Below are 26,273 nucleotides of genomic sequence, written 5' to 3'. Positions count from 1 at the left end.
TCTCTAACACACAGTAATATTACAAAAAACAGGAAAGAAATAAATCCCATGTCCCCCTCCGCCACACCTGCCTGGGGGTTCTGAAGACCTGCACTCTGGCCCATCAAGCACTTTATCCACCAGAGGCATGTGAAGCTGTAAGCCATGTAAAAGAAGAGTAAAGAAAATAAAAATGTGTAATGCCTTGCATCTAGTCAATAACAAAATCTTCCTGGGTTCAAGCCCCAACATTCAGATGAAGGGGGGAAAATATTTATCATTATACTCTCCCCTTACCTTAAATATATTATATATAAAGCACATTAAACTGATTTCCCTCCAAATCTCCACTCAACCCTTCTAATAAAAAGAATTCCAGGGAACTAGAGAGATGGCTCGATGGTTATAGGGGAGCTGCTACCTTCTCGACAGCCCAAGTTCAGCTCCCAGCACCACCTAGGGCGCTCACACCACCTGTACGTAAGTCTAGCTCAAGGAGTAACAACACCTTCTGGCTTCCACCAGCACCAGCATGACTGGGACATATGTATATACTACATGGAACAAATAAGTAGGTCTTGGGGGTGGGGAGGATTCCATATGAAAAGGACATTGGGATGTTCTAACTCTACAAATGTTATGACATAAACCTAAATTAATTCTTTCTTAGAAATGTGTTTTTAGCTGGGCTGTGGAGGCACACGCCTTTAACCCTAGCACTTGGGAGGCAGAGGTGGGTGAATATCTGAGTTCAAGGCCAGCCTGGTCTGTAGAGTGAGTTGCAGGACAGCCAGAAACTTAGAAAATGCTATCTAACCCAGCAGTGGTAGTACACATCTCTAATTCCAGCACTCTGGGGCACAGGCCAGCCTAATCTGCAGAGAGTTTCCCAGGAGGGCCAAGGGGACAAAGAGAAATGCTGTCTCAAAAAAAAAAGAACAGGGTTTGGGGATTTAGCTCAGTGGTAGAGCGCTTGCCTAGGAAGCGCAAGGCCCTGGGTTCGATCCCCAGCTCCGAAAAAAAGAACCAAAAAAAAACCAAGAAAACAAAAAAAAAAACAAAAAACAAAAAACAACAACAACCACCAAACAAAAAGTCAAACAAAAAACAAAAAGCAAAAAAAGGAAAGAAATGTGTTTTTAAGCTCACAACTAAGAATTTAGAAGAAGTCTACCAAGTATACCAAAGTGAATACTATCTACGCACAACAAGGCCCAAAACAGGAAAAACTTCAAAATATTCACTCAATTGAAGGCATGATCTAACACACATAACACTATTAATGACCTATCATTTGTATAAGATAAAGTAGATTTAAACATTCCTTTTACTAAATTTCAGTTATTTCCTCTTGGCCCTACTTGTCCATTTACCATTCACCTAGTTAGTAATTATCAGTAATCAATATTTGGTCAAAAGTTAAAACGATGAGCAATAGAACACTTCATTACTTTTCCCCTTAAGTGTTTTAAAGCATTGTGCTCAGTGTTCCACGTATATGATCATTAAATGCTCTAGGCTTAAAGTCCAAAATGTTCCTTCCACTCTGCATACATATACAGACACATTTCATACACATGTGCATATGTAACCTAAATAATTATTATCAAAGGTCATTTACAAGCAACCATACAACAATGGCCAAACCAACAAAAACCCACATCGTTATTAGTGACCCAATCTCATATCTTCCTACCTATCCTGTTCCTTGTTATAGAGTATGCCTCCGATTATGAAGCTGATGCATACATTATGGCTTCCCCAGTCCCAGCTACCACATGGAAGCATGCCTAGTCAAAGCCCCAAAAGATCTGAGAGAAAACTCAGGAAGGCTTCATTCAAGAAATGTTTATATTCCAAATGAAAGAGGCGTGTGGGCAGTGCCATCTTTACTGGCTGTTGATGCAAATCCTCTTTTTCCTCACACCCTCTATCAATATCCCATCAATCCTTTGAGCTGGTCCTGACAAGATGAAGAATCACTTCAATACTCCTACTTCTCTCTTCCTGTAAACCCTCTCTCCTGGCTCTCTTAATAGTAAGCCTTCTTCTCCCTTTATCTCTCATTCTCCTCAACAAAGCTGAGTAAGAGTACCTCTGCCACCTTGGGGTGATGGAGGTTGAATCCAAGGCCTCACCTATTACTCTTTAGCACTGTAGGTGGCCTGGTCCGGAAATGAGCCTTTTAGGTCACTTACTCCTCTGCTCGAAAGCTCCTAGAAGCATCTCTTCCCACTTAAGTGTATAAAAAAACAGAAGATCTCACCATGCAAGGCCCTACCTGTGTGACCTGACTCCCAATACTCTGCCCTTTATCATACTGTTCAACCCTGATGCTCTTGTCAATTCAGTTCTATGAACAACTCTAGCAGAAGAGCCCTTTTGCTCCCTATACTAAAATGCTAATCCTCTACATCTGCACAAACTTTTCACTCTGCACTCACGGTGCCTTTAAGACTCAGTCAGAAACCTCCTCAATCAGCTTATGTTACTACCCAATACCGTCCTTCTCATCCTGCCCACTACCTTATTTTCTCCACAATACTTAATATTTCAGACATAATGAAATGCATCTATGTTAGTCCCCCTCATCTTCATCAACAAGTCCCATTACCTTGTTCTCTATTTCCCATGGTAACATTATATTTTTCATATATTATACCTGATGAATAAATTAATCTAGCAACCACCAATATGGTGAGAATAAAAGGAACCAGAGGAGGAAACATATCTAAGTCCCTGACAGTTTCATATGCTACTAAATTATACCTGTGAGGTAAATTTCTACTCGTTGAAGCCATTTTTTAATTGTTTCTGGTATTTGACAAGACCTAGGTAGGAATTTTCAGGAAAATAAATACAAGTGAAAAACGAACTAGTGAGGCTTAAGATCCCAGTATGCAAAAGTCTTGAGTTCAATTCTCACCCCTCAACCCAGAAAAGACTATTTTAGGGATATAGCCTAGTTGGTAGCATGCTTGTCTGGTATGCATGAAGCCCTGGGTTCTATCCCCAAACCCTAAGAAACTGGTTATGGTGGTACATGCTTATAATCACAGTACTTGGAGAGTGGAGACAAAGACCGAGATGATATCTCAGTAGGTAGAAAAAGAGCTTGCCTTGCAATCATAGAGCCTAAGCTGAATCCTCAGAACTCACATTTTTAAAAAAAGAGGACATGGGGCCTGGTGTTGTTGGCACACATCTTTCATACCAGCCTGGTCTATAGTCAGAGCTACAAAAAGAAACCCTGCGAGGTCCTTTGAATATTGCTTGACCCAGGGAATGACACTATTTGGAGGTGTAACCTTATTGGGGCAAGTGTGCCATTATGGGTGTAGGTGTTAAAGCCCTCCTCCTAGCTGCCTGGAAAGGAGTCTTCTAGCACCCTTCAGATGAAGATGTAGAACTCAGCTCCTAGTGCACATTCCTGCCAGGATGCTGCCATGCTCCCACCTTGATAATAGATTGAACCTCTGAACCTGTAAGCCAGCCCTAATTAAATGTTATCCTTATAAGAGTTGCCTTGATTATGGTGTCTGTTCACAGCAGTAAAAACACTAACCAAAACAACCTGTCTCAGAGAAGAAAAAAGAAGAAAAAAGAGAAAAGGGAAAGGAAGAGACAGGAGGGGAGGGGAGGGGAGGGGAGGGGAGGGGAGGGGAGAGAGGAGAGGAGAGGAGAGGAGAGGAGAGGAGAGGAGAGGAGAGGAGAGGGGCAAAAAGGCATGGGCTGGAGAAATGACTGAGTGGTTAAGGACTAAGTTCAGTTCTCAGCACCCACATTAGGTGGCTCACATCTGAAGTTCTTCTGACCTCCATGCATGCACACAGCAACACATGTGCACATACAAATAAATGTTTAAAAGGTAAAAACCAAGCAGGTGTGGTGCTTACCTGTTAATACCAGCACTAGAAAGGAGAGTCCATCTGCCTACCAAGGACTAGGGTTCCAGACCTGTGTATGCATGGTTTTTATATGCCAGGAACCGGAAGGAAAGTCCTCAGGCACTTTACCAACTAAGCTGTCTCCTCAGTCCCTATGGTACTTTACTGTTTTTGTTTATAACAGGGTCTTCCTCTGTAGCATCAATGACCTGGAACCTATAATCCTATGTCACCCTCTGCAGTACAAGATAACGCATATGCACTAACCACCACACAGTTACATTTTAATTTTACACATGAAATACTCAAAAAAGTGTAATATTCTATTACCCATATTCACTGCCAAACAACAAAGAAACAATAGTTTATCTGTCAACTACTCACTCTTAACCTCTGGAAGTCATCTTTACATGCATTTATTTGCCCACAACCCAATAAGTGCTAATGTGATCCCATTTAAAGTGGAGAAAAAACTGTCACATGGTCCTTATCAAATGGCTACTAAGCAAGAAGACTAGGATGTTAATCTAACTGCCAATGCCAGATTGAAGTGGAAACTAAAGGGCTCTATGGAAAGTCAATTGTGTCAGATGGTATTTTGCTGGGGCAGACAAGTGAAGGAGTGTTTTCCTGAAGTGGATATGGGTGAGAGGATGTTTCGCTAAGGCAGACAAGTGAAGGAAGGTTTCATTAAAGCAGACACAGGAGAGAGGATGTTCTGCTAAATAAAGCATGTGGAAGGACATATGATGAAAGATTCTTTGCTCATGACAGGCATGTATTAGTCTGCCTTACATTGCATGGCTGAGCTCCATTTGTCAAGAGTCCACTGAGAGAAATGACCAAACACTTCTGGAAGTGTATCGCAGCTTCTTACTGCGTCCCCATGCTTGGGCTGACTGGCAGACTGGTGTCCTCTGAGACAGATGCACTTGCAGAGACCCGTGAGGGGCACGTGATGTTTGGAGAGATATAAACAGGACTCAATCGGCTGTGAGAGAGAGGGCTTGTCTGTAGAGCCAGCTCTGCGTCACTCCTTGGTCTTGCTTCTTTGCTGATCTTCATTGAGAGAGGCAGGGCAGCGAACGTCTCCTGTTGTCTCTCTGCTGGCCCAAATCCCTCCTGCTGACAATTCAGTTGAGGCCAGGCTGGTTCCCACTAGATCGTGCTACTGCTGCTACTGTCCAACTCTACTGAACTGGACTGCCAGTATATCCGTGAAGTGTTTGTGAGTGGTTCAAGGTGTGGCTGCTCACCTGTGAACTGAACTGCTGATTACCTAACAAAGCAGATGGGATTTGCTCTAAAGAACCTTTTCTAAACAGGTCTACTTCTCCTGGATTCTAATAACCTTCCTTTTCCACTATCTCTGGTGGGTGATGTGCTAAAAGGGAGGTTAAAGCATTTAAGAACCATCATTAAAAGTAGACATTAAAACAAAAATTAAAGCTACACACAAACCATAGAAAAATATTCCAAGCCCATAAACATCATTCTGCCAAAAAAGGAAGTGTTCTCCAACACGGCACTTATTCCACGTATGGCCTTTTTCTTAAAAACACATTTATTATTTATCTATCTATTTATTTGGGGCAGGGGCAGATGCATGTGTCAGAGCACACATGTGGAGATCAAAAACAATTTTTAGGGAAGTCAGTTCTCTCCTACCATATGAGTGCCAGAACAACTATGGCTGTCAGGATTGTCAGGAAGGACTCACCTGAGCCTCCTGAGTACTGGGATTACAGGTGTGCATTCCTACCAATATCATCATCTTCTTTTTTTTTTTTTTTTTTTTTGGGGGGGGGGAGGTCCGAGAGTACTAGAGATTGAAGTAGGTCCTTGTACATGTTAGGAAGAGCTTTACCACTGAGCTACATTTCCAGCTTTCCATCTAACATATTCTGACCATCATTTCACTTTGAACTTTTTGGTCAAGGCTTTTCTTTCAAAACTGCTGCTTGAATAATGTTTGTTTTATGTCATAGCTCAAAAGAACAACCCAAAAAGGCATAAATGTTGGGGCATGATAGATGGCTCAGTAGATATGTGCAAATCCCCAGGACCCATGCAAAAGGTTGGCATTTCACCTCCTCTCCTCAGGTGTTGCACACCATCCCTGACTCGGCATCTCACCAGACTTTTAGAATCAAGCAATTCCTGGCCAAGAAACAAAAGCAAAATGATCCTATTTCCCAAAGAATTCCTGGGGCTGGGGATTTAGCTCAGTGGTAGAGCGCTTACCTAGGAAGCGCAAGGCCCTGGGTTCAGTCCCCAGCTCCGAAAAAAAGAACCAAAAAAAAAAAAAAAAAAAGAATTCCTATGAAGCTGATAACATGAGGTATAACTCCGAGAGAAGACACTGAAGGTGAGCAAAGCAATGTCTGGAGGACTCACACTAAGGGCATGACTGAGGGCTTGTATTGGATCCTGATCATCTATCCTACCAGATGAAAATGAACATTTTCACCCTCTTTAAATTGGGGGTCTTAATTGCTATAATCTGTTCCATGTGACCTAATTGGCTTGTTCACTAATAAAATGTAAAACAAAACAAAACAAAAAACGAAAAAAGCTGGGCATAATCCTACATGACTGTAACCCAAAGGGGATCCTGGGAACTCACTGGTCATCCATCAAGCGGCAAGCTTCCGTGAGAGATTCTGTCTAATACAGGGAATACAGCAGCGTGTGAAAGGGGAAGATAGGTGAACTCCTCTTGTTTCTGCATGCATGAATACAGGCATGCATAACCAGCATGCTTTGTATATGTAATACACACATTCACACACACAAACACAGTTTTGTAATGCACCCATTTTTGATAAGAGAACTTTACATATAAGTTTGTCTTCTAGAATATACCCAATGGGTACAAAAATATTCAAGGCTGTTCACTATAAAGCAATAATAAACTTGATAATCAATTAAAAGATTATAATAGGAGAATGATTAATTAAGATGCCGCTAATAATTTTAATCCTGTTTCTCTACTGGGATGTCAAACTATTGTCCACAGATGTGAAAACCACAAATCATTCTCATCTAGCCCATTAAAAATCTATTAGCAGACCTTATCACTGAAGTCTTCCAAACATTTAAGATCGCTCCTTGACCACCACCCTAACTCTCCACTGAATCTACCAAGACTATTTCAACATCCCTGCTATTCTAATCGGAGGTTAAAATCCTCCAATACTTTCTTATAAATTGATAACAAACATCCCAGCTCCTGGGGCTACAGAAATGGCTCAAAGGCTAAGAGCATTTACTGTACTTCCAGAGGATGTAAGTTCTATTCCCAGCATATATGTCAGACAGCTAGCAACACCAATTACTTCAGCTCCAAAGAATGGCACCCTCTCTGGCCTCTGCAGGCACCAGCACACATGTGCTGGACAATCACTGAGACAAGTAAATAAAAATACAAAAAAAAAAAAAAAAAACCCAAACAAACAAACAAAAAAACAAAAGCCTTCTAATCATGCATGCAGTCACATGATCAGCTCCCAGGCATGTAGTCACTGTTTGACCAACTCATCACCATGCAGCTTATGATTATGCATGCAGTCACTGAAGGATCAGGACCCTGTATAGCTCCCAAATATGACTTCACTGTCCCTATTACAAAATAAAATCATTTAAGACATGCTTGTCCCCTGAATATGATGGCATGCCCATTCTGTTCTGTAGCTCTCAAAATGAGCTATGCTCTTACTAAAATTACTCCTAACCTATGCTGGAGAGATGGTTCAGATGTTGAGAACACTTACTGCGCTTGTAGAGGACCCAGGTTCAAATCCCAGCACCTACATGGAAGCTCACAACTATCTATAACTCCATTCCCAAAGGATCCAATGACCTCTTCTGATCCCAGAGGACACCAGGCATGCAGATGGTGCACTTACATACATGCAAAACATTCATATACATAAAATAATCTAAAGTAAATGGAAATAAAACTTCTCAAAATTACCTCATCCATCAGGAAAGACAATTTCAACGTAATCTCACAACAGATTTTTCTGAAATCTGACATTTATCAGATCACAAATGCTGTAAGTAAATTACCAAGTGTATTTTTACTTATAGAACTTACTGTATCTGAAATTAAATTTGTATCTCTCAGCAATCAAATATTTTCTCCATATAGACAGGTGCTAGAACCCTGAGTGTCTAAAATAATCTCATGGATAAAAGAGCTTACAACATAAAACACTGTGACCTCAGTTTGATCCCTGGAAGTTGTCCTCTAATCTCCACTTGCAATGCCATGGCACTCTGGCACCCAAACTATCTCTATCACATACACATACATCACCCTGCTGCTATTACCACCACACACACACCTGCACTGCTCGCACGCACACACACAAAACAATTTTTTAATTTATTTGGACAATCCCTGGCATAAGTGAGATTCAATCTTGTACCACTTGATCATTTTTTTCACATGTGTTTTGAAACTGTGTGTGCTCAATGTATGTGCATTGCCTGCAGATACCAGGGGACAAGCTTGTTTCCCTAGAATGGAAGTTAGTTACAGTTATGAGCTGCCATGTGGATGCTGGGAATCAAACCTGGGTCCTTTGGGATGGCAATGAGTCATTTCTCCACAGTCCGCCCTGGATACATTCTGAGAGACATGAGAGATGTTTTGATGGTTAGTGTTGTCATCAACTTGACAGGCTCTAGAATCACCTAAGAAATGGGCTTCTAGGAATACCATGAGGGGTTATACCAGTGATTGTGCTAACTGAAGTGGGAACACTTGCCCACTGTGGGTGATACCATTCCCTAGACAAGGGATCCCGGACTCTCTAAAGTATAGAGAGCAAACTGAGCAGCAGGCATGCATTTATCCACCTCTGTTTCCTGACTGTGGATACAGTATGACAAGATGCTTCAGTCTCTTGCCTTGATTTCCCCCAGCAAGATGGACAATATTATACACTAAAATAAATACTTTCTCTATTAAACTGATTTAGTCTGGGAATTTTATCACAGCGATGGAACAGTAACTAAAATAGACATATATGACCTGAAAATGGAAAGATGCTCAAAAACTGTGAAATGCAAAAGGAAGTAAAAAGTTAATAGATGCTACATTACCAAGTTAGAGTAGAATGAGTATTAGTATTCGTGTGTGAATACAAACAGAAGGGGTATAGACATTATTTTTTAGATTTTTCTCTAAGCTCTTTGAATATTTTAACAGGATATATTTTATTTATAACTTTTATGATACTGCCCCTTATCTCCTATGTGCTGTTTAAAAAAAAAAAAAGCCAATATGGTAGGTATTCAATTTTTGCTTGTTTTTTTTTTTATGGTACAGAACATAGAACCTAGGGCTGCCCCATCCAAGAAAAGCACTGTACCACTGAGTTCCGCCCTCAGCCCATTTCCTAAACATTCAGAACGCGTAAGCCTGCTGTTGTCATTTTTATGGCCTAACATTCCAAGTGGTGGATAACTGAAGTGTAGGTGCTGAAAAGAACTATATGATTCAAGTAGCAGATGAAAATGCTAGGCATGGTGGGCTGCACTCAGCACTCCAGGCAGAGGCAGACAGAGTTCTTTGAATTTAAACCAAGCCTGGTCTGCACAGGGAGTTCCAAGTCCGTCAGTCCAACATAGTGAGACTGCCTCAAAAGACAAAAAAAAAAAAAAAAAAAGGAAGGGAGGGAGGGAGCGAGGGAGGGAGGGAGACAGCAGATCAAACATATATTTACCTTGTTTGAATAACAGACCATTTCAACACCAAGAAAGAAAGAAAGAAAGAAAGAAAGAAAGAAAGAAAGAAAGAAAGAAAGAAAGAAGGAAGGAAGGAAGGAAGGAAGGAAGGAAGGAAGGAAGGAAGGAAGGAAAAAAACCTATTTTTTTTTTAAAGTTTTGAGACTATCTCAAAAACAAAACAAAGCAAAGTACGAGGCTAGATATCACAGAATGCAGCATAATCCTAATACTCAAAGGGCTGAGAGAGAGGAGCTGCACCAGAGGTACACAGTTAGTGTCAGCACAATGTAAAACCTTATCTCATAACAAAAAAGAGCATCTAAACGACGTTGAGAAATTTCAACTTAACAAATGTAGAACAAAGGTTATACAGTACACCTGTGAAGAACAGCACTGATGAGGTAGAGCCCTCAAATCAGGAGTTCTCGGGCATTTTTGACATTTTAGGCCAGCTTCAGCAACAAGAAATTCTTATATAAATAAGTGAATAAACATTAAAATGCGCTCTCAAAGGATCTTACATAAAGCTTTTAGGGATAATACATATCATGCACAAAAGAGTAAGAATCAACTTACATGTCTATAGATGGGTATGTATATAGATATAGATATGTATACACACACACACACACACACACACACACACACACACACACACACACCACACACATATCAATCAGCTGGATAGTGGTGGTGGGTGGTGAGTCTACAGAACTAGTTCCAGGACAGCCGGGGCTACACAGAGAAGCCTGTCTCAAAAAAAAAAAAAAAAAAAAAAGAAAGGAAGAAAGAAAGAAAGAAAGAAAGAAAGAAAGAAAAAAGAAAAAAAAAGAAAATCATATTTGACTCTGCTATGAACAGTATATAACAATGTAAAAATTATCCTGCAACTTTAACAGTTAAAGTTAACTCAAAAACACACTTAAAGGAATATGTTCTTATCAGCACTGTCAAATATAAATAGTGAGCCACATCTTTAATCCCAACAGAGGGAATAAATTGGGAGGCAGAGACAAAAGGATCTCTCTGTGAGTTCAAGGCCAGCCTGTTCTAAACAGTGGGTGCCAGAAGGACATAAAGAGGCCCTGTCCCAAAAACACACAGAAACAAAACACTAATGAGGCCATTTTTTTTTCTTTCCTATTTTTCGTAGCTGGGAACCGAACCCAGGACCTTGCGCTTTGCTAACCACTGAGCTAAATCCCCAACCCCTAATGAGGACATTTTAAAGATTTTTTTTTCTGCTTTCTTGGCTATGTTCAACTTTCTCGTTTGTTTTTTCTGATGTATAAAGTAGTTTTTGTAGCTAACTGAAGAGGATGGCTACAGCATCATGTGCTAAGATATTGTTTCTTTTTTACTTATTTTACATATTTATAGTGAGTGTTTTGCCTGGAATATATGCATGTGCACGTGTATGCCTGGTGCCTCTGAAGATCAGACAATAACATCATATTACCTAAAACACAAATGGTTGAGAGGTGCCATGTGGGTGCTGGGAGTGAAGCCTAGGTCCTCTAACAGAGCAACAAATGGGCCTTGTCTTCAGCCCTGGCAGTAACCACTATTTTGGTGGAGCAATACTCAACTAGTGGCAATAAAAAATTATTTTTTAAGAAAGAAAACATTGAAAAACACACTAATGTATCTAATTCTGATCACTTTTTTTGTTTGCTTGTTTAGTCATCAATACCAGCAAACAAACGCGGGTGACTGCTCACAGGAGAACAGATTTACACTCTACCCATAAACAGTCAATCACTTGTGCCTGCCAAAGAAACAGTCACAAGAACACTTTTCCACTCACGAGTATAACCAAAAAGAAACAGTCACAAGAACACTTTTCCACTCACGAGTATAACCAAAAAGCAAATTTGCCACCAAGGATAAAGACTGGGGCTACAGAGATAGATGGCTCAGTGGATAAGAGCACTTACTTGTTCTGCAATGCCTAATGCCAGTATCCATGTAAAAGTCAAGTGTGGCACCCCAAAATGGGTGGCACGTAGCGGAAATCCCTACCAAGTGGATCCCGAGAGCACAATGGCCACACAGCCTAGTCAAAAAGGACATCTTTCTAGTTCAGTGAGAGGCCTTGTCACAAAAAAATAAGGTGTACAGTCACTAAAGAAGGTAGCATCCTGCTTTAGCCTCTACATAAATGTACATGTATACTGGTACCACTTAAGTACATGCCCATACCACATACAAAACCCAATAGATGCAAACAAGTCTAAAAGTATTTAATTCTTCTGATACCTAAATGACTTTTTGGTACTGTTACCATTAAAGCATAGCAAATAAAAGATGATTCAGAGTTCTATTGCCTGCCTGCCTGCCTGCCTGCCTGCCTGCCTGCCTGCCTGCCTGCGAAAAGGTTTCTCCTATATAATTCGGGCTATTCCACCCTCTAGCTCCTGAGTGCTGGTTTAGAATCTCATAGCCATCCCTCACAACTTTGGTTTAGTTTAATTATATTCTTTTAATATAGCACTGGATGGTTTTTAAAGAATATAACAGGGTCCTGTATGTCTTTGTTATTTTATATTGTATACAGGTTTGGAGTTAAAAATATGTATTCAATGTAACTCTGTAGCTGGGCACTATGGTGCACATCTTTCATCTCAAGATAAAAGCAGATACTCCAGTTCCAGTTTTCCAGAGCTACATAGTGATACCCTGTCTCAATCACAAACAAAAGTAACCTTGCATTACAGTAATAATAATTTTATACTTGCACTATACTTGCATTAGAAATAACAGTAATTAAGTATATCTACTTTAGAGCTGAGGATATAGCTCAGTTGTTTCAGCACCTGCCATTCACAAAGCCCTAGGTTCAATCCTCAGCATCCCATAAACTAGGTATAAGGGCTCATACCAGAAATCCTAGCACTAAAGACATAGAAACAGGAAGATGAGAAATTCTGTCATCCTTAACTAAAACAGCTGTTTAGAGGCTGACACATGGAGCCCTGTCTAAAAGAGAGAGTGTTATATTATTGAATAGCATGAAGGTTTGTATATGCTTAGGCCAAGGAGAGGCATTATTTGGAGGTGTGGCCTTGTTGGGGAGTAGATATGGCCTTATTAGAGTAGGTATGTCACTGTGGGTGTGGGCTTTAAGATCCTACTCCTGGCTGCCTGAAAGCAGTCTTCCTCTAGCAGCCTTCAGATGAAGCTGTAGAACTCTCAGCTCCTCCTGCTCCATGACTACCTGGATACTGCCATGCTCCCACCTTAACGATGGGCTGAACCCCTGAACCTATAAGCCAGCCCCAATTAAATGTCCTTCATAAAGCTTGCCTTGGTCATGGTATTTGTTCACCATGTAAAGCCCTAACTGAGACAGTAGTTGGTACCAGGGACTAGGGTACTGCTGTGATAGGCCAGACCATGCTTTTGTTTGGAAGAATGTGGGTATGGGGACTTTGGATTTGGAAAGCTGTGGGATGCTTTAAATGGGGCTTAAGTGGGTTATCCTAGTAGGAATATGGAAGACTTTGCTACTAAGAGTGATTTGAATTGTGCAGACCTAACCCAAGAGGTTTCAGTGGAGAAGAAAGAACTTCAGTGTGTCACCTAAAGACACACCTAAAAGTATTTTGGTGAAGAACATTTGCCCTTGTCTGGAGTCTTCCTGAGGCTAAAGGTGATTAATTGTACTGACAAAGGAAGTCTCAAAAATGCCCATCATAGACTTTGTTCTTTGGTTAAGTCTCATGAAGAACATTTTGAACAAGTATACCAAGCTTAGAAAGGAAGAAATATAAAATATATGGTTCAGGTGTTAAAGGGGCACCAGGAAGTGAATGAAATGGAGCTGAATCCTGTGTTTTAGCAGATAACAGATTAAGGGACTTTGGGACAAGATCCTACCCAGCTAAGAAGTTTAAATCCAGGCATAGTGGTACGCACTTTAATACCAGATCTCTGAGCTCTAGGCCAGCCTGGGACACAGCAAGTTCTAGGTGAAGAAAAACTTAAATCTGGGTATGGTGGTACACACCTTTAATTCCAGGAAATATGCAGATCTCTGAGTTCAAGGTCAAACTACAAAGCAAGATCTGAAATGACCAAGCTTAAGCAGTGAAGGAGTTGAAAACAGAAAGATAGTGATAATGTAATAGAACAAGAAGCCATGTTCCAGCTCCTACAAGCAGCACAACTCGGCAGCTTTGGCCATGTGCCTCTGGCTTTAGAGTCAAGAATAAAAGGGACTGCTGGGACAACTGATACTAGGCAGCTGGAGCTAAGAAATTAGCAGTGATTAAAAAGAGACCAGCATGGGGGCTGGGGATTTAGCTCAGTGATAGAGCGCTTACCTAGGAAGCACAAGGCCCTGGGTTCGGTCCCCAGCTCCGAAAAAAAGAACAAAAAAAAAAAAAAAGAGAGAGAGAGAGAGACCAGCATCACTGAGGTGAAATCTGGGAAGTGTTTCCTGAGGGCACAAAGAAGGGGTGTTCCAGATTAGCCAAGGTTCTACCTTGTGCTGCAGCATACTTGGTAATGTGTAAGAGTCACCTAGGTGGTACTGGTTTTGAAGGCATGAAGGGGTCAGGCAAGGGATTTGAGGCTTGGCACCATGAAAAGAGCCTATGAAAGGCTATTGGTGAAACCTAGTTGCAGCGGAAGACCCCAGTGTATTGGAGATGCCAGTACCATGAGATGATCACCAAGAACAGCAGCAGCAGCAGTGGAGTGGATCAACCTGAGCTTAGAGTGCTACAGAGGGCAGAGCTGGAGAAGTGACACCAGACCTTTGGTGGAGCTCAGAAGATCATGTGTGCATTCCAGACATTGAAAGAAGCTGTAACATTGAAGTTGTCTTGGAGACCTAAAGATGCAGGGCCATGGGAGCCGTGGGATACCTCATAAAGAAAGGGAACCAGCCCAGGAAAAAGAAGTTTGTTGCAGTCAAGAAAGATGAAAAATGAGTGGAGATTTGAAGATGGCTTTGACATCACACATGGAGATGTTTGGAGTTTGCCAAACTGGCTTCCTGTCTTGCCTTGGGGACTACAGTTAAGTGATTGGATGAATCTCAGAAGAGACTTTGAACTTTGGACTTTTAACATTGTTGAGGTTGCTACAGACAATGGGGACTTTGGAAGTTCAGTTGTTCAAGTGCTTATCCAGTGGGGCAGTAATGTGTCTGTGATCCCAAGGCTGGCAAAGTACAGACAGAAGGCTCCCAGAAGCTTGCTGACCAGCCAGTCTAACTGAATCACTGAGCTTCAGGTTCAATTCCTGTCTCAAAAATAAGGGGGAAGGAGGCTAGAAAAAGGATCAGTAAGTAAATCAGTGAGTAAAGCATTTACCATGCAAATATGAGGACCTGAGTCAAAAACCGTAGGACCCATGTCAAAGTCAAACACACTGTGCATCTAGTAGATGGGAGACAGAATTCCTGGAAGCTCATGGGCCATCTAGCTTAGTTTATTCAGTAGCAAATAACAAATGAAACTCTGTCTCAAACAAGGTAGAAAGTTGTCCTCTGACCTCTACATGGAGGTTTGCCCATGTCTGCACACAAGTCCATATATACATATGTGTACATACATTTATATATGTTTAATATATGTGCCCATACATATAACTACATACACATATATATAGATATACACATACAGGCACAACTAATGCCACCTGAGAGCAGGTTAACAGCAGTCTACATTGTCTTACAATTTTTATTTTAAAAGAGAATATACATGGGGCATAAGAGATGGATCAGGTTAAGAACATGTCCTGTTGGGCTGGAGAGATGGCTCAGCGGTTAAGAGCACTGAATGCTCTTCCAGAGGTCCTGAGTTCAAATCCCAGCAACCACATGGTGGCTCACAACCATCTGTAATGAGATCTGATGCCCTTTTCTGGTGTGTCTGAGGACAGCTACAGTGTACTTAATAAATAAATCTTTTAAAAAAAAAAAAGAACATGTCCTGTCATAGAGTTTGAGACCAGAATGGTCTACAAAGCAAGTTCTAGGATGAACATTGAGACATTGTCTCAAAACATACATACATACACACACACACACACACACACACACACACACACACACACACACACACAATATCTATTGTGTTGGCTTTAGAAAATTTATAAAAATTAAAAAAGAAATCTTGGGCCTAGAGATAGTTCACTTAATGGACTGCTTATAGCATCAAGTGAAGCCTGGATTTGTGTTCAGAAACAAACCACATACTGCATAATCAGCATTTGTGCAGAAGGGCTGTCTTAAGGTCAGCCCAGCTAACAAAGTGACAACCACCAACACAGCACAAAGAAAAAGTGGGCATGTTGGAAGGCACCTGGAATCTCAGCACTTGGGAGACAGAAACAGGAGGCTCAAAAGGACTGCCTTTGTTACTGTATTTTAACAGAACTTAATACTTATTAGCAAAAATGCAAAAAAAAAAAAAAAAGCAAAAATGCTGAAAATCCTTAAGCCTTCGATGATCTAACTCAAATTGTTTTTTATAAATGTTAGAGGGTACTACATTACTATTTATATTCTAAATAAGTGCATACCTTTTTTGGTTGTCTTATCTTATGTGTTTGGGTCTTTTTTTTTGCACTATAGGTATACATTGCCTATGTACCCAGAAGTCATCAGATGCCCTGGGACTAGAATTAAAGCAGATGTGAACCTCCATGTGGGTACAAGCAATCAAGCCCGGTCCTCTGGAAGAACAGTGCTCCTGGCTGCTGAGGCATCTCTCCAGCCCCGGAAGTACATATACACACATATCTCATTCGTAACTGGAATTGAGGGCTGAACTTAATGATGAATGCCTGTAATCCCAATAGCGATCAAAAGGTTGATGCATTAAGATAAGGAACTTTGATGCCAGCCTTGGCTAAACAATGAGTTCAAGGCCAACATGGGATATATAAAACCATGTCTCAAACAAATTAAATATCAAGAAAGATTAATCACATAACCCTGCCAATCTAATACCACTTGAGAAGAAAATTTTCAGCATCACCTCCCAGCATAATAAGGCAAGCTCTCCATTAGTTAAATCCTCCAACCATATCCCACAGCAGCAGGAGCAGCAACAGCACAAGAGAAAACAAACAGGCATGACTGGGGAGATGGCTGGGTTAAGAAAGTACTGGTGCTCTTCCAGAGGACCCAGGTTCAATTCTTAGCTAACACAACTGTCTATAACTCCAGTTCCAGGGGATCTGGTATCCTCACATAGACATACATGCAGGTACATAAAAATAAATTAAATAATTTAAATATATAAAGAAAACATTTGATAAATACATAGCTATTAAGACCCCTTTAATTCCTGCATCTAGGAGACAGAGGCTGCCTAGTATAATATCCAGTTCCAAGACATTCAAGACTACATAGAGAGACCCAGTCTCAAAAAAACAAAAATTTTAATTTTAATTTAAAAAGTCTCCTTGCAATTCTCTTACAAGTTCTCCTATGACTATGAGACTGCATACACAAACACAGGCGAGCTGGCAGGCACTCTCGCGCGCGCGCACGCGCACACACACACACACACACACACACACACACACACACACACACACACACACACACAGGAGGAGAGCAAAGGAGGAAGAGAGAGGGAGGGTGGTTGGGAGGGAGAAAATAATAAGAAAGAGGAGGAGATCGATCGAAGGAAGCCCCATTAAAGAAAGTAGATCCGACAGACAGCAGCCACCTAAAAAAAGTGGAATGGATTTCTCTCAAGCGCAGATCTGGAATCCTACTTGTATGAAGCCAGCAGAGACGGCCTCCTTGGTTAACTCTTTGCTAACCATGTACTTTCCCCCTCTACTGTTTAATTCAAAACAAACCAATAAGTACACCTTTGGTTTTATAATATTTAAACTAGAGAAGTTTGTTGGAAGTCCAGGACATAAAACAAAAGCAAACAACTACATCTTCGTATCATCCCCTGTTATGAAGTAAGAAGTCAAAGTGATCTTTGGTTTGCACCACAAACACCCACTAGGGCTTCACTCTGCTACAGCAGACTCTTCCAGTTAACGGTGGAAGCTTTTCACTTTCAAAGTCTAAAATGCTACAACTAGCTTTTTCTTCTTACTCATATCTATAGATATTTATCATGTTGTTAAATAAAAGGTTTGAGAAAAGCAGCAACTTTTCTAAGCCTCAAAAAAGGCATCTACAATTACAACAATTGTCCTTCTGTTCAATAAGCAAAGTTTCTCCTTGATGAAGCTGGCCAAATGTTGCATTGCTCATAGCACTTAACAGAACACCACTGCTATCAAGAAAAGGGGGGGGGGGGGGGAACCTGATGTTGTCTGCTTCTGTTGCTCTAATATGTAGCAAACTAGTTTGAATTATGACTTAAATAAAGTAATCATGGTCTTAAGGGTACCAAAGAACTTTTTTTTTTAAGTTTTAAAGATTAGAGGTCAGGCTCTGACTTCCCACACATATCAGGTAAAGAATTGCTTTTGTTTGTTCTAGGACCCTGAAACATCCTACCACTCAGAACCCTGACTCCTATAGACTATCACTTTCCACAAAATATTCTCATCTAAAATGTTACAAGTATCTCCCAAAACTTGAGAATAATAAAATCCAAGGAGTTACGATTTAAGACAAAACCAAGACAGCAGATTGCTACACAGCCATAAACTACACTGACAGATGCTTATACATAGACAATAGGCCCAGGATAAACCCAGGCTTTGAACTGTATGAAAACCACTGCAAAGAACAAACCTATTTTTTTTATTATGAAAAAAAATTAAATGTCATACCAAAGAAACATCTACAGTGAACTGGAAGACTCTCTATTTTTTTTTTTTCCTGGAGCTGAGGACTGAACTCAGGGCCTTAAGCGCTCTACCACTGAGCTAAATCCCCAACCCCAGGAAGACTATTTTAATATGTTCAGGAAACACATTGCAAAGCTGTATACTCTTTCTCTCCATGTAACATGGTCACTCTCAAATGAAAAACAAAATCCTACAAGTTTGAATCCAAAGATTTTTTTCCCAGTTAAATAAATTTATACTAGTCATTTAGAACAAGGTTTTTTTTGTTTTTTTTTTTTTTTAAAAAGCCTTAATAAAAATAGAAACTTGTGGGCTGGAGAGATGGCTCAGCAGTTAAGAGCACTGACTGCTCTTCCAGAGGTCCTGAGTTCAATTCCCAGCAACCACATGGTGGCTCACAACCATCTGTAAAGAGATCCGATGCCCTCCTCTGGTGTGTCTGAAGACAGGGACAGTGTACTCATATATGATAAATGAATAAATCTTTTAAAAAAAAATTAGAAACTTGTGGGCCTGTGGTGCAGTGTATTTGCACATACCTTTAATCCTAAAGCATGGAAAGAGGATTAGTAAGCACATCTCTAGGTTCAAAACCAGCCTGGGCCTATGAATCAAAACCCCTTAAAAAATAGAACACAATAAACATAAACACACACACAGTTAGGCTGGAGAGATGGCACAGTAGTTAAGAGTGTTTCCTGCTCTTCCAGGAGGTTGAGAGGCTCAACCTCCTATAACTCCAGTTCCAGGGCAGCCAACATCCAATACCTTCTTTGTGACCTCCACAGGCACCCAAAAATATTCATATTCTCCCCATATTCATAGTATGTCTGTCTGTCCATCTGCCCCCCTCTTTCTCACACAAACACCCCATTTTGGACCGTTAAAAATTAGGTTTTAATAAAAAATAATGCATGTGAGAGCCAGAGACGTGGAACCTCAGATAATGAGGCTAGCAAAGCCTGGAACCAAGTTCTGTTCCCACATGGAAGAAAGAACCAACTCCCCAACCTCTATACAGATACCAATATACAATTAATAAAAAAAGAAATTAAGAATATATTGGCAAAGAGCATTTCTTCTATTAATAGACTTCCTCACACAATCCCTTTGGTTCCACGCCCTTCTCTACATCACAAATGAGGATCCTGCACAAGGCATCTTCTGTATTCCCCAATCTTGTCAGCAGCAAGATTAATGATTGACTTTCACCACCTTCTCTACTTCTCACTCATGCCAGGCATGGACCCCTTCTCTTCCTCCTCCAACAAACTCACCTAAAATTCTAAATATCACCTATAGACAAATATTAGACATCTTTATGCAGATTAAGTGAAATATTCTGTGGCGCTTGAGGCTGTACTTGGTTAGCAACTAGAAACAGACATGAAAGAAAAAAAGTTACAGAAAAGCAGGGCAAAGATGCTAGAAGCAATAAGTAACATGTTTATCTGTGATTCTCTAAACATTTAACTATTTTTTATTAAAAGCATAAAATAATTAATAGTTGGGCCAATTGGGTAGCTCAACAATTAAAGGCACCTGTTACCAAGCCTGACAACTTGAATTTGATCCCTGAAATCCACATGGTTGAAAGAAAGAACCAACTCCACCAAGTTGCCCTTAACTTCCACAAGTCCCCAACACACACAAATTTTTTAAAAAAAGAATGAAAGTTAAAAATACATATATAAATATGTGTGTATATACATTATAAAAGAGCCTAAAGTTGGTAAGCAGGACAACTTATGAACTAGAAGAGTAAAGGCAGTCAGACTTTTCAGCTCCAGGCCTGTAAGTATTATAATGTGAGGTCCCATCTTTGAAAAGTTTAAAATAATTGTTAAGAAAAAGAATTTCTCGGGCTGGAGAGATGGCTCAGTGGTTAAGAGCACTGACTGCTCTTCCAGAGGTCATGAGTTCAATTCCCAGCAACCACATGGTGGCTCACAACCATCTGTAATGAGATCTGGTGCCCTCCTCTGGCCTGCAGTCACATATGCAGGCAGAATGCTGTACATAAATAAATAAATAAATAAATAAATAAATAAATAAATAAATAAATAAATAAATAAATCTTTTTTTAAAAAAAGAAAAGAATTTCTCAATAAACTAGGAAAGTGTATTCATCAAAAAATATAAATTACAGGCAAATGGCCACTATTGTTGATTGTTCGCCAAAGACCCTACTGAAGATGCCACATGTTCTGGTTAAAGGACACATTAAAAAACAGAACTAATACCAAAGTGTCTTTTCTGCTGCACAGAAGCTAAGGAAGCACTGCCACCAAGTCTTCGCTCAGCTGTGGCACCTGCATGCTATACTGCTATCTAAACATGGACGTACTCACTGGAATGCAGGTAAGCAAACGTTTGCTCTTGAATTTGAGGCCTACTCCACATCTGGAACTATAAAACTAAAGCCCCTGATGGAGATTATAGTCACTAATGTTGTTCTGCTAAACAGACATGTTCTGTCAATCAAAATGCCCTCTAAATATGTATGCATGCTTGTGCCCACAAATTAATGCTGCTTTTACCTTTCATCGGAGAAAACTCCTAACTGATCAATGCACAGAAGGATAAATGACTACTGAGTGTCATAAATGGGACATCTTTATCACCCCCTCCAAGTCTTAGGGAATATCTTTGGTGAGGGAGTAGAGTGTTGTGGAACACTATCTTTCAAGCATGACACAGCAGCTGTACTCTGGAACTCACAGCAGCCGTGTTAACTGAGCAAGACCTGCAGAAGACTGAGGCCTGTCAATATCCTGCCATGGAAGCAGGAAAAGCTCCTGAGGTACACTCTTGCCCAATCACCCGTTAATAGTTGGTGGGGAGCAGAAAAAAAAAACCTTTTTCTTTAGTGATGTAACTCTACATTCATGCTCTTGTAAGCAACTCTAATCAAACAGATTTAGTCATCCAAACATCTACAGACATGATTGTAGAAGAGGACTTAGTTAGGAACAGGAAGAGGAGGGAAAAGGAAGGGGGTACGGGTGTATATGATAAAAATGTTATATAGATGCATGTATGAAGTGTCATATTGAGACTGGGCACGATGGCACAAGTCTAACTCCATCACTAGGGAGACAAAGGCAGGTAGGATCTCTGTGAGTTTGAAACCAACCTGGTATACACTGTGAGTTCCAGGTCGGCCAGGGCTACACAGAGAGAAACCCTGTCTCAATAAACCAAAAGGAAAAGAAGGGGGTTGGGGGGTGGGGAAGGAGGTGGGGAAGGGAAGGAAAGGGAAGGGAGAGAGGCAGGAAGTAAGGAAGGGAGAGAGGCAGGGGAGGGAGGGAGGTAAACTGTCATGATGAAACATTATTTTGTAATTATGTGTAATTTTTACACAGTGGGGCTGGAGAGATGGTTCAGTGCTTAAGCGCACTGGCTGCTTTTCCAGAGGACCTGAGTTCAATTCTCAGCACCCACATGACAGCTGTTAACTCTAGTTCTATCTGATCCAACAACCTCTACTGGCCTCCAGGGGCACCAGTGATACATAAAGGACATACGTTCAGGCAAAAAGACATACTTAAAAACAAAATTAAATTAAAATGTTCAACCCATTAGGTGTGGCAGTGAACACTTTAATCCCAGCACTCGGCAGAGGCAAGCAGGCAGATCTTAAGTACAAGACCAGCAGGATAGGGGTTGGGGATTTAGCTCAGTGGTAGAGCGCTTGCCTAAGAAGCGCAAGGCCCTGGGTTCGGTCCCCAGCTCCGAAAAAAAGAACCAAAAAAAAAAAAAAAAAAAAAAAACCAGCAGGATCTACAAAGTGAGTTCCAGGACAGCCAGTGCTGCAGAGTGAGACCCTGTCTCAAAAGACTAAATAAGAGAAAAGGCCACCAAGATGGCTCTGCAGATAAAGGTATTGGCTGCCAAGTCTGAGGAACTTGGTCCAATTCCGGAGACCAACATGGTGGAAGAAGATAAAGGAATCACAAGAGTTGTCCTCTGACCTCCTCACACAGGCATCGGCACAAACACCAGCCTACACATGAACATGCTTACACAAATAAATTAACACAGTAACTTTTTAAAATTAAAAAGAAAAGCAGGCAGGAGAGATGGCTCAGAGGGAAAGGCAATTATTACCCAAGCCTTGAGACCTAATTCAGTTCTCAAACCCAGGTGAGTATGGAGAGAGCAGACTCCAGTTTTTCTCTGACCTCCACTGGGGCTCCAAGGCACATGTGCCCCTCCCCCCTGCACCCAGCAAGCACAGACACAGTATGAAAGAAAACAACCAGAAAGGAAAGAGCTGGGACAACAGAGCAAATGAACTGTTTCTCTTTAAAAGAAGCATAGAACATGGCAGTGCACACCTTTAATCCCAGCACTGGAGAGACAGAGGTAAGTTGATCTCTGTGAGTTTAGGACCAGACTGATCTATATAGTAAATTCCAGGAGAGCCAGAACTATATTGTCTCCAAAACAGCAAACATCATCATCATCATCATCTTCATCATCATCACCACCACCACAACCACCATCATCATCATCTTGTTTATATTTTTAAAAATAAACAAAAACCAAAACTTTCTGGACATGTGTTGCAGGCCTTTCTCTAACCCCAGCCCTTGGGAGGCAAAGGTAGCTTGGGTCCACACAGTGAATTCCAGGACAGCCAAAGCTACACAGTAAGATCCTGTGTTGAAAATAATCAAAAAAATAAGTAAGCAAACAAATGAGAAAAATTATATCACAATACAATCCTAAATTAGGTTCATCTTTTAAAACTGAAACACTAGGAGCTGGACAGATGGCTTGGAGATTAAGAACACTGACTGCTCTTCCAGAGGTCCTGAGTTCAATTCCCAGCAACCACATGGTGGCTCACAACCATCTGTAATGGGATCTGATGCCCTCTTCTGGTGCATAGAAATAAACAAACAAATAACTTGTTTAAAAAAGATTAAGAAAAAAAGAAAGTGAAACACTACTTTAACTGAAGTTGAAGTCACTCTTACCAGGTATTCACAGAAACTTTGAAGGATGTAGCCTATTTGACAGCATATTCTTAATAACAGGTAGGAAAAAGCATCCTGACCTGGATTAGAATCAGCAAATACTCAGCAAATATTAGGATTGGAAAATACAGTGGGCCCTCATAAACATATCAAAAACTCTAGGAATAAGCAAAGTCTAAACAATTCTCCTAAAACTATCAATACATTTTTTGCTTTGGCTGTTTCCCAACAGCAGCAGAGGGTCAGCATTAAGATCACAAGACACCTGGTAAGCACACAGGCCACTGGCAGTGTCTGCAGACTCAACAGCTCCTGCCTGCCCAGGAAGGAAGGAAGGAGAGATAAGCAGCTTAACAGACAGGTAGGATGGCTCAGCAGGTAAGGCTGACTGCTTGTCCTTTCAATCCCCAGGACCCATGTGATGAAAAAGAACCAACTCCCACAAGAAAAAAATAATTAAGGAAAAGAGAGCCAAGCATAGCGGCCAATACCTTTAATCCTAGCACACAGAAGGCTGAGGTAGGCAGATCTCTGTAAGTTCAAGGACAGTCCAGATTACATAGAAAGACTCTGAAAAAGAAAAGAAGGAAGGAAGGAAGGAAGGAAGGAAGGAAGGAAGGAAGGAAGGAAGGAAGGAAGGAGAGGAGAGGGGGAGGGGGAGGGAAGGGAAGGCGAGGCGAGGAGAGGAGAGGAGAGGAGAAAGTGAGAGCTAGCTGCAGCTAACTTAAGAGTAAAGGGTTACTGAAGAGTCTAGTAAGTGAACACTATACAAAAGACATACACAGAGTAAAAACAATGCAGTCGAGGGTAAGTGAAGACAGTTCCTAATATAAGCAAGCCACCGTGGGGAGAAATCCACACTCCATCAGCGGTTGCTGAGATGGTTCAGTGGATAAGAGCAAGTGCTCACTGTTCTTCTGGAAGGTCCCAATTCAGTTCCTAGCATGGCAGCTCATAAGTGCCTGATGCTGTCTTCTAGTGTGCAGATGTACATGCAGAGTGCCCATATACATAAAATACATAAATACATAAATAAACTTTAAAACACAAACCAAAGCATACTGGAATCTTTTTAATTCCTAACAATACTACAGAAAATGCAATCAGCATGTAGAAGCTCATGCTCTGATCATCTTCCTCAGCTGGATCCTGAGTTACTTCAGTATCTGTTCCAGGTCTCAAAATACTAGAACACACAGCTTTTTTTTTTTTTTTTTTTTTTTTCCGGAGCTGGGAACCGAACCCAGGGCCTTGCGCTTCCTAGGCAAGCGCACTACCACTGAGCTAAATCCCCAACCCACACACAGCTTTTTAAAGTGCATTCATTTAAGTTATTTTTTAGAGCTCTTTTCTTTTTTTTCAGAATCTTGTTTATTATCATCGTATATGTGCCTCTGTGTCAGAACTTGGGTATAAAGGTCACAGACAACTTTGTGAAATTGGTTCTTTCCTTCCACCTTTATACGGATTCCAGGGAACAAACCTAAGTTACATAACACACAAGTGTCTTTACACAGAATCACTTCAATAACCCCTGTGTTATTTTTAAGTCATTATTATCTGTAGGGGAAAGGTGAACGGTGTGTATATGTATGTGAGTCCACATGCCACAAAAGCATGTGTGGTTAGAGAAAACTTCCAGGATCAGTTTGTTTCTTAAACTAGATGGATTCCAAGGATCAATCTCAAATCACCAGGAGGAAGCAATTTTATCCAATGAACCATCATCTTACCAGCCCCAAATAAACTGGGGGAGTGGGGGGAGTGTTTATTTTTGTTGGGGTGAGGAGGGTCAAGACAGGGTTTCTCTGTGTAGTCTTGACGACCCTGGAACTCAATCTGTAGACCAGAATGAACTCAAATTCACAGAGATCTACCTGCCTCTGCCTCCCAAGGGCTTGGCTTAAAGGCATGTGCCACTATGGCTTGCTAAATATATTCTTAATTATATTTAAGGAACTGATATTTGTGAACTTTACTTAACAATAAATTTTAGGACATTTATCTCCATATCTCTATTCACTTTCAATACACTCTCCTGAATAAAACAGTAAACACACTTGTGTAAATCAATCATACACAGTCTTTTGAAATAGGACAATGCCCACAAAAAAAAATGCACTCCCGGCTAGACAGATGCCTCAGCAGTTAAGAATACTGGCTGCGGGGTTGGGGATTTAGCTCAGTGGTAGAGCGCTTGCCTAGCAAGCACAAGGCCCTGGGTTCGGTCCCCAGCACCGAAAAAAAAAAAAAAAAAAAAAGAATACTGGCTGCTCTTCTAGAAATCCTGAGTTCAATTATGGGACCTCTTCTGGCATCCAGGTGCACATACAGACAGATCACTCATATACATAAATAAAACTTTAGCTGGGCAGTGATGGCACATATCTTGCGTCCCTACACTTGGGAGGTAGAGGCAGGCAGATCTCTGAGTTCAAGGCCAGCCTGGTCTACAGGGTGAGTTTCAGGACAGCCAGGGCTACACAGTGAAAACATAGAAACAAACAAATGGCTTCCTTTGAACATCCATCTGTTGAGTGCTTTCCTGGGGGAAGTAATATTTCCTAAACTGCTCTCCTCAGAACTCAGCTCTGAGGATCTACATCACCTGTACATCCATGGACCTCAGTCACAACACTTTGACTTTAGAGGAGGAAATGTACTTATTCAGTGGGCTATGAAGCCCTTCAAAGTTCTGGATATGCTTGGAGTAGAGGTCACTGACCTCTCCCTTAAACTGTAGAAAACTTGTCTATCTAGATTTATTTACACAATCTTCCTTGGAAAGAGATGAATAAAGACCTGTAAACCCCAAAAAAATATTTAGGAACCACATTTAACTGACAAACTTTGGTGATAAAATTCAAATCAAGCAATTTTCTTCTCTACCTGCTGCTCT

At 40.9% G+C, this 26,273-nt stretch overlaps 1 protein-coding gene across 33 annotated transcripts in view; it reads right to left on the bottom strand.

Moving 5' to 3' along the window:
* The window catches only part of Kmt2c (lysine methyltransferase 2C), a 402,268-nt gene that overhangs the window by 358,087 nt on the left and 17,908 nt on the right, over positions 1-26,273 (bottom strand). For 2 of the 33 annotated variants that reach the window (XM_039108968.2, XM_039108970.2), the window contains exon 1: positions 8,447-10,392. The exons of the other annotated variants lie outside the window; for them this stretch is intronic. In XM_039108968.2, coding sequence (XP_038964896.1) covers positions 8,447-8,595 — 149 coding nt within the window. In that variant the 5' untranslated portion in view covers positions 8,596-10,392. Of the gene's footprint in view, positions 1-8,446; positions 10,393-26,273 lie in introns of those variants that run through there. 33 annotated transcript variants of the gene reach the window in all.

This window comes from Rattus norvegicus, chromosome 4 (assembly GCF_036323735.1).
Source record: "Rattus norvegicus strain BN/NHsdMcwi chromosome 4, GRCr8, whole genome shotgun sequence".
Lineage (NCBI taxonomy): Eukaryota > Metazoa > Chordata > Mammalia > Rodentia > Muridae > Rattus > Rattus norvegicus.
The sequence above is the reverse complement of the archived record's forward strand: the minus strand, read 5'-3'. Positions and strand labels throughout refer to the sequence as shown.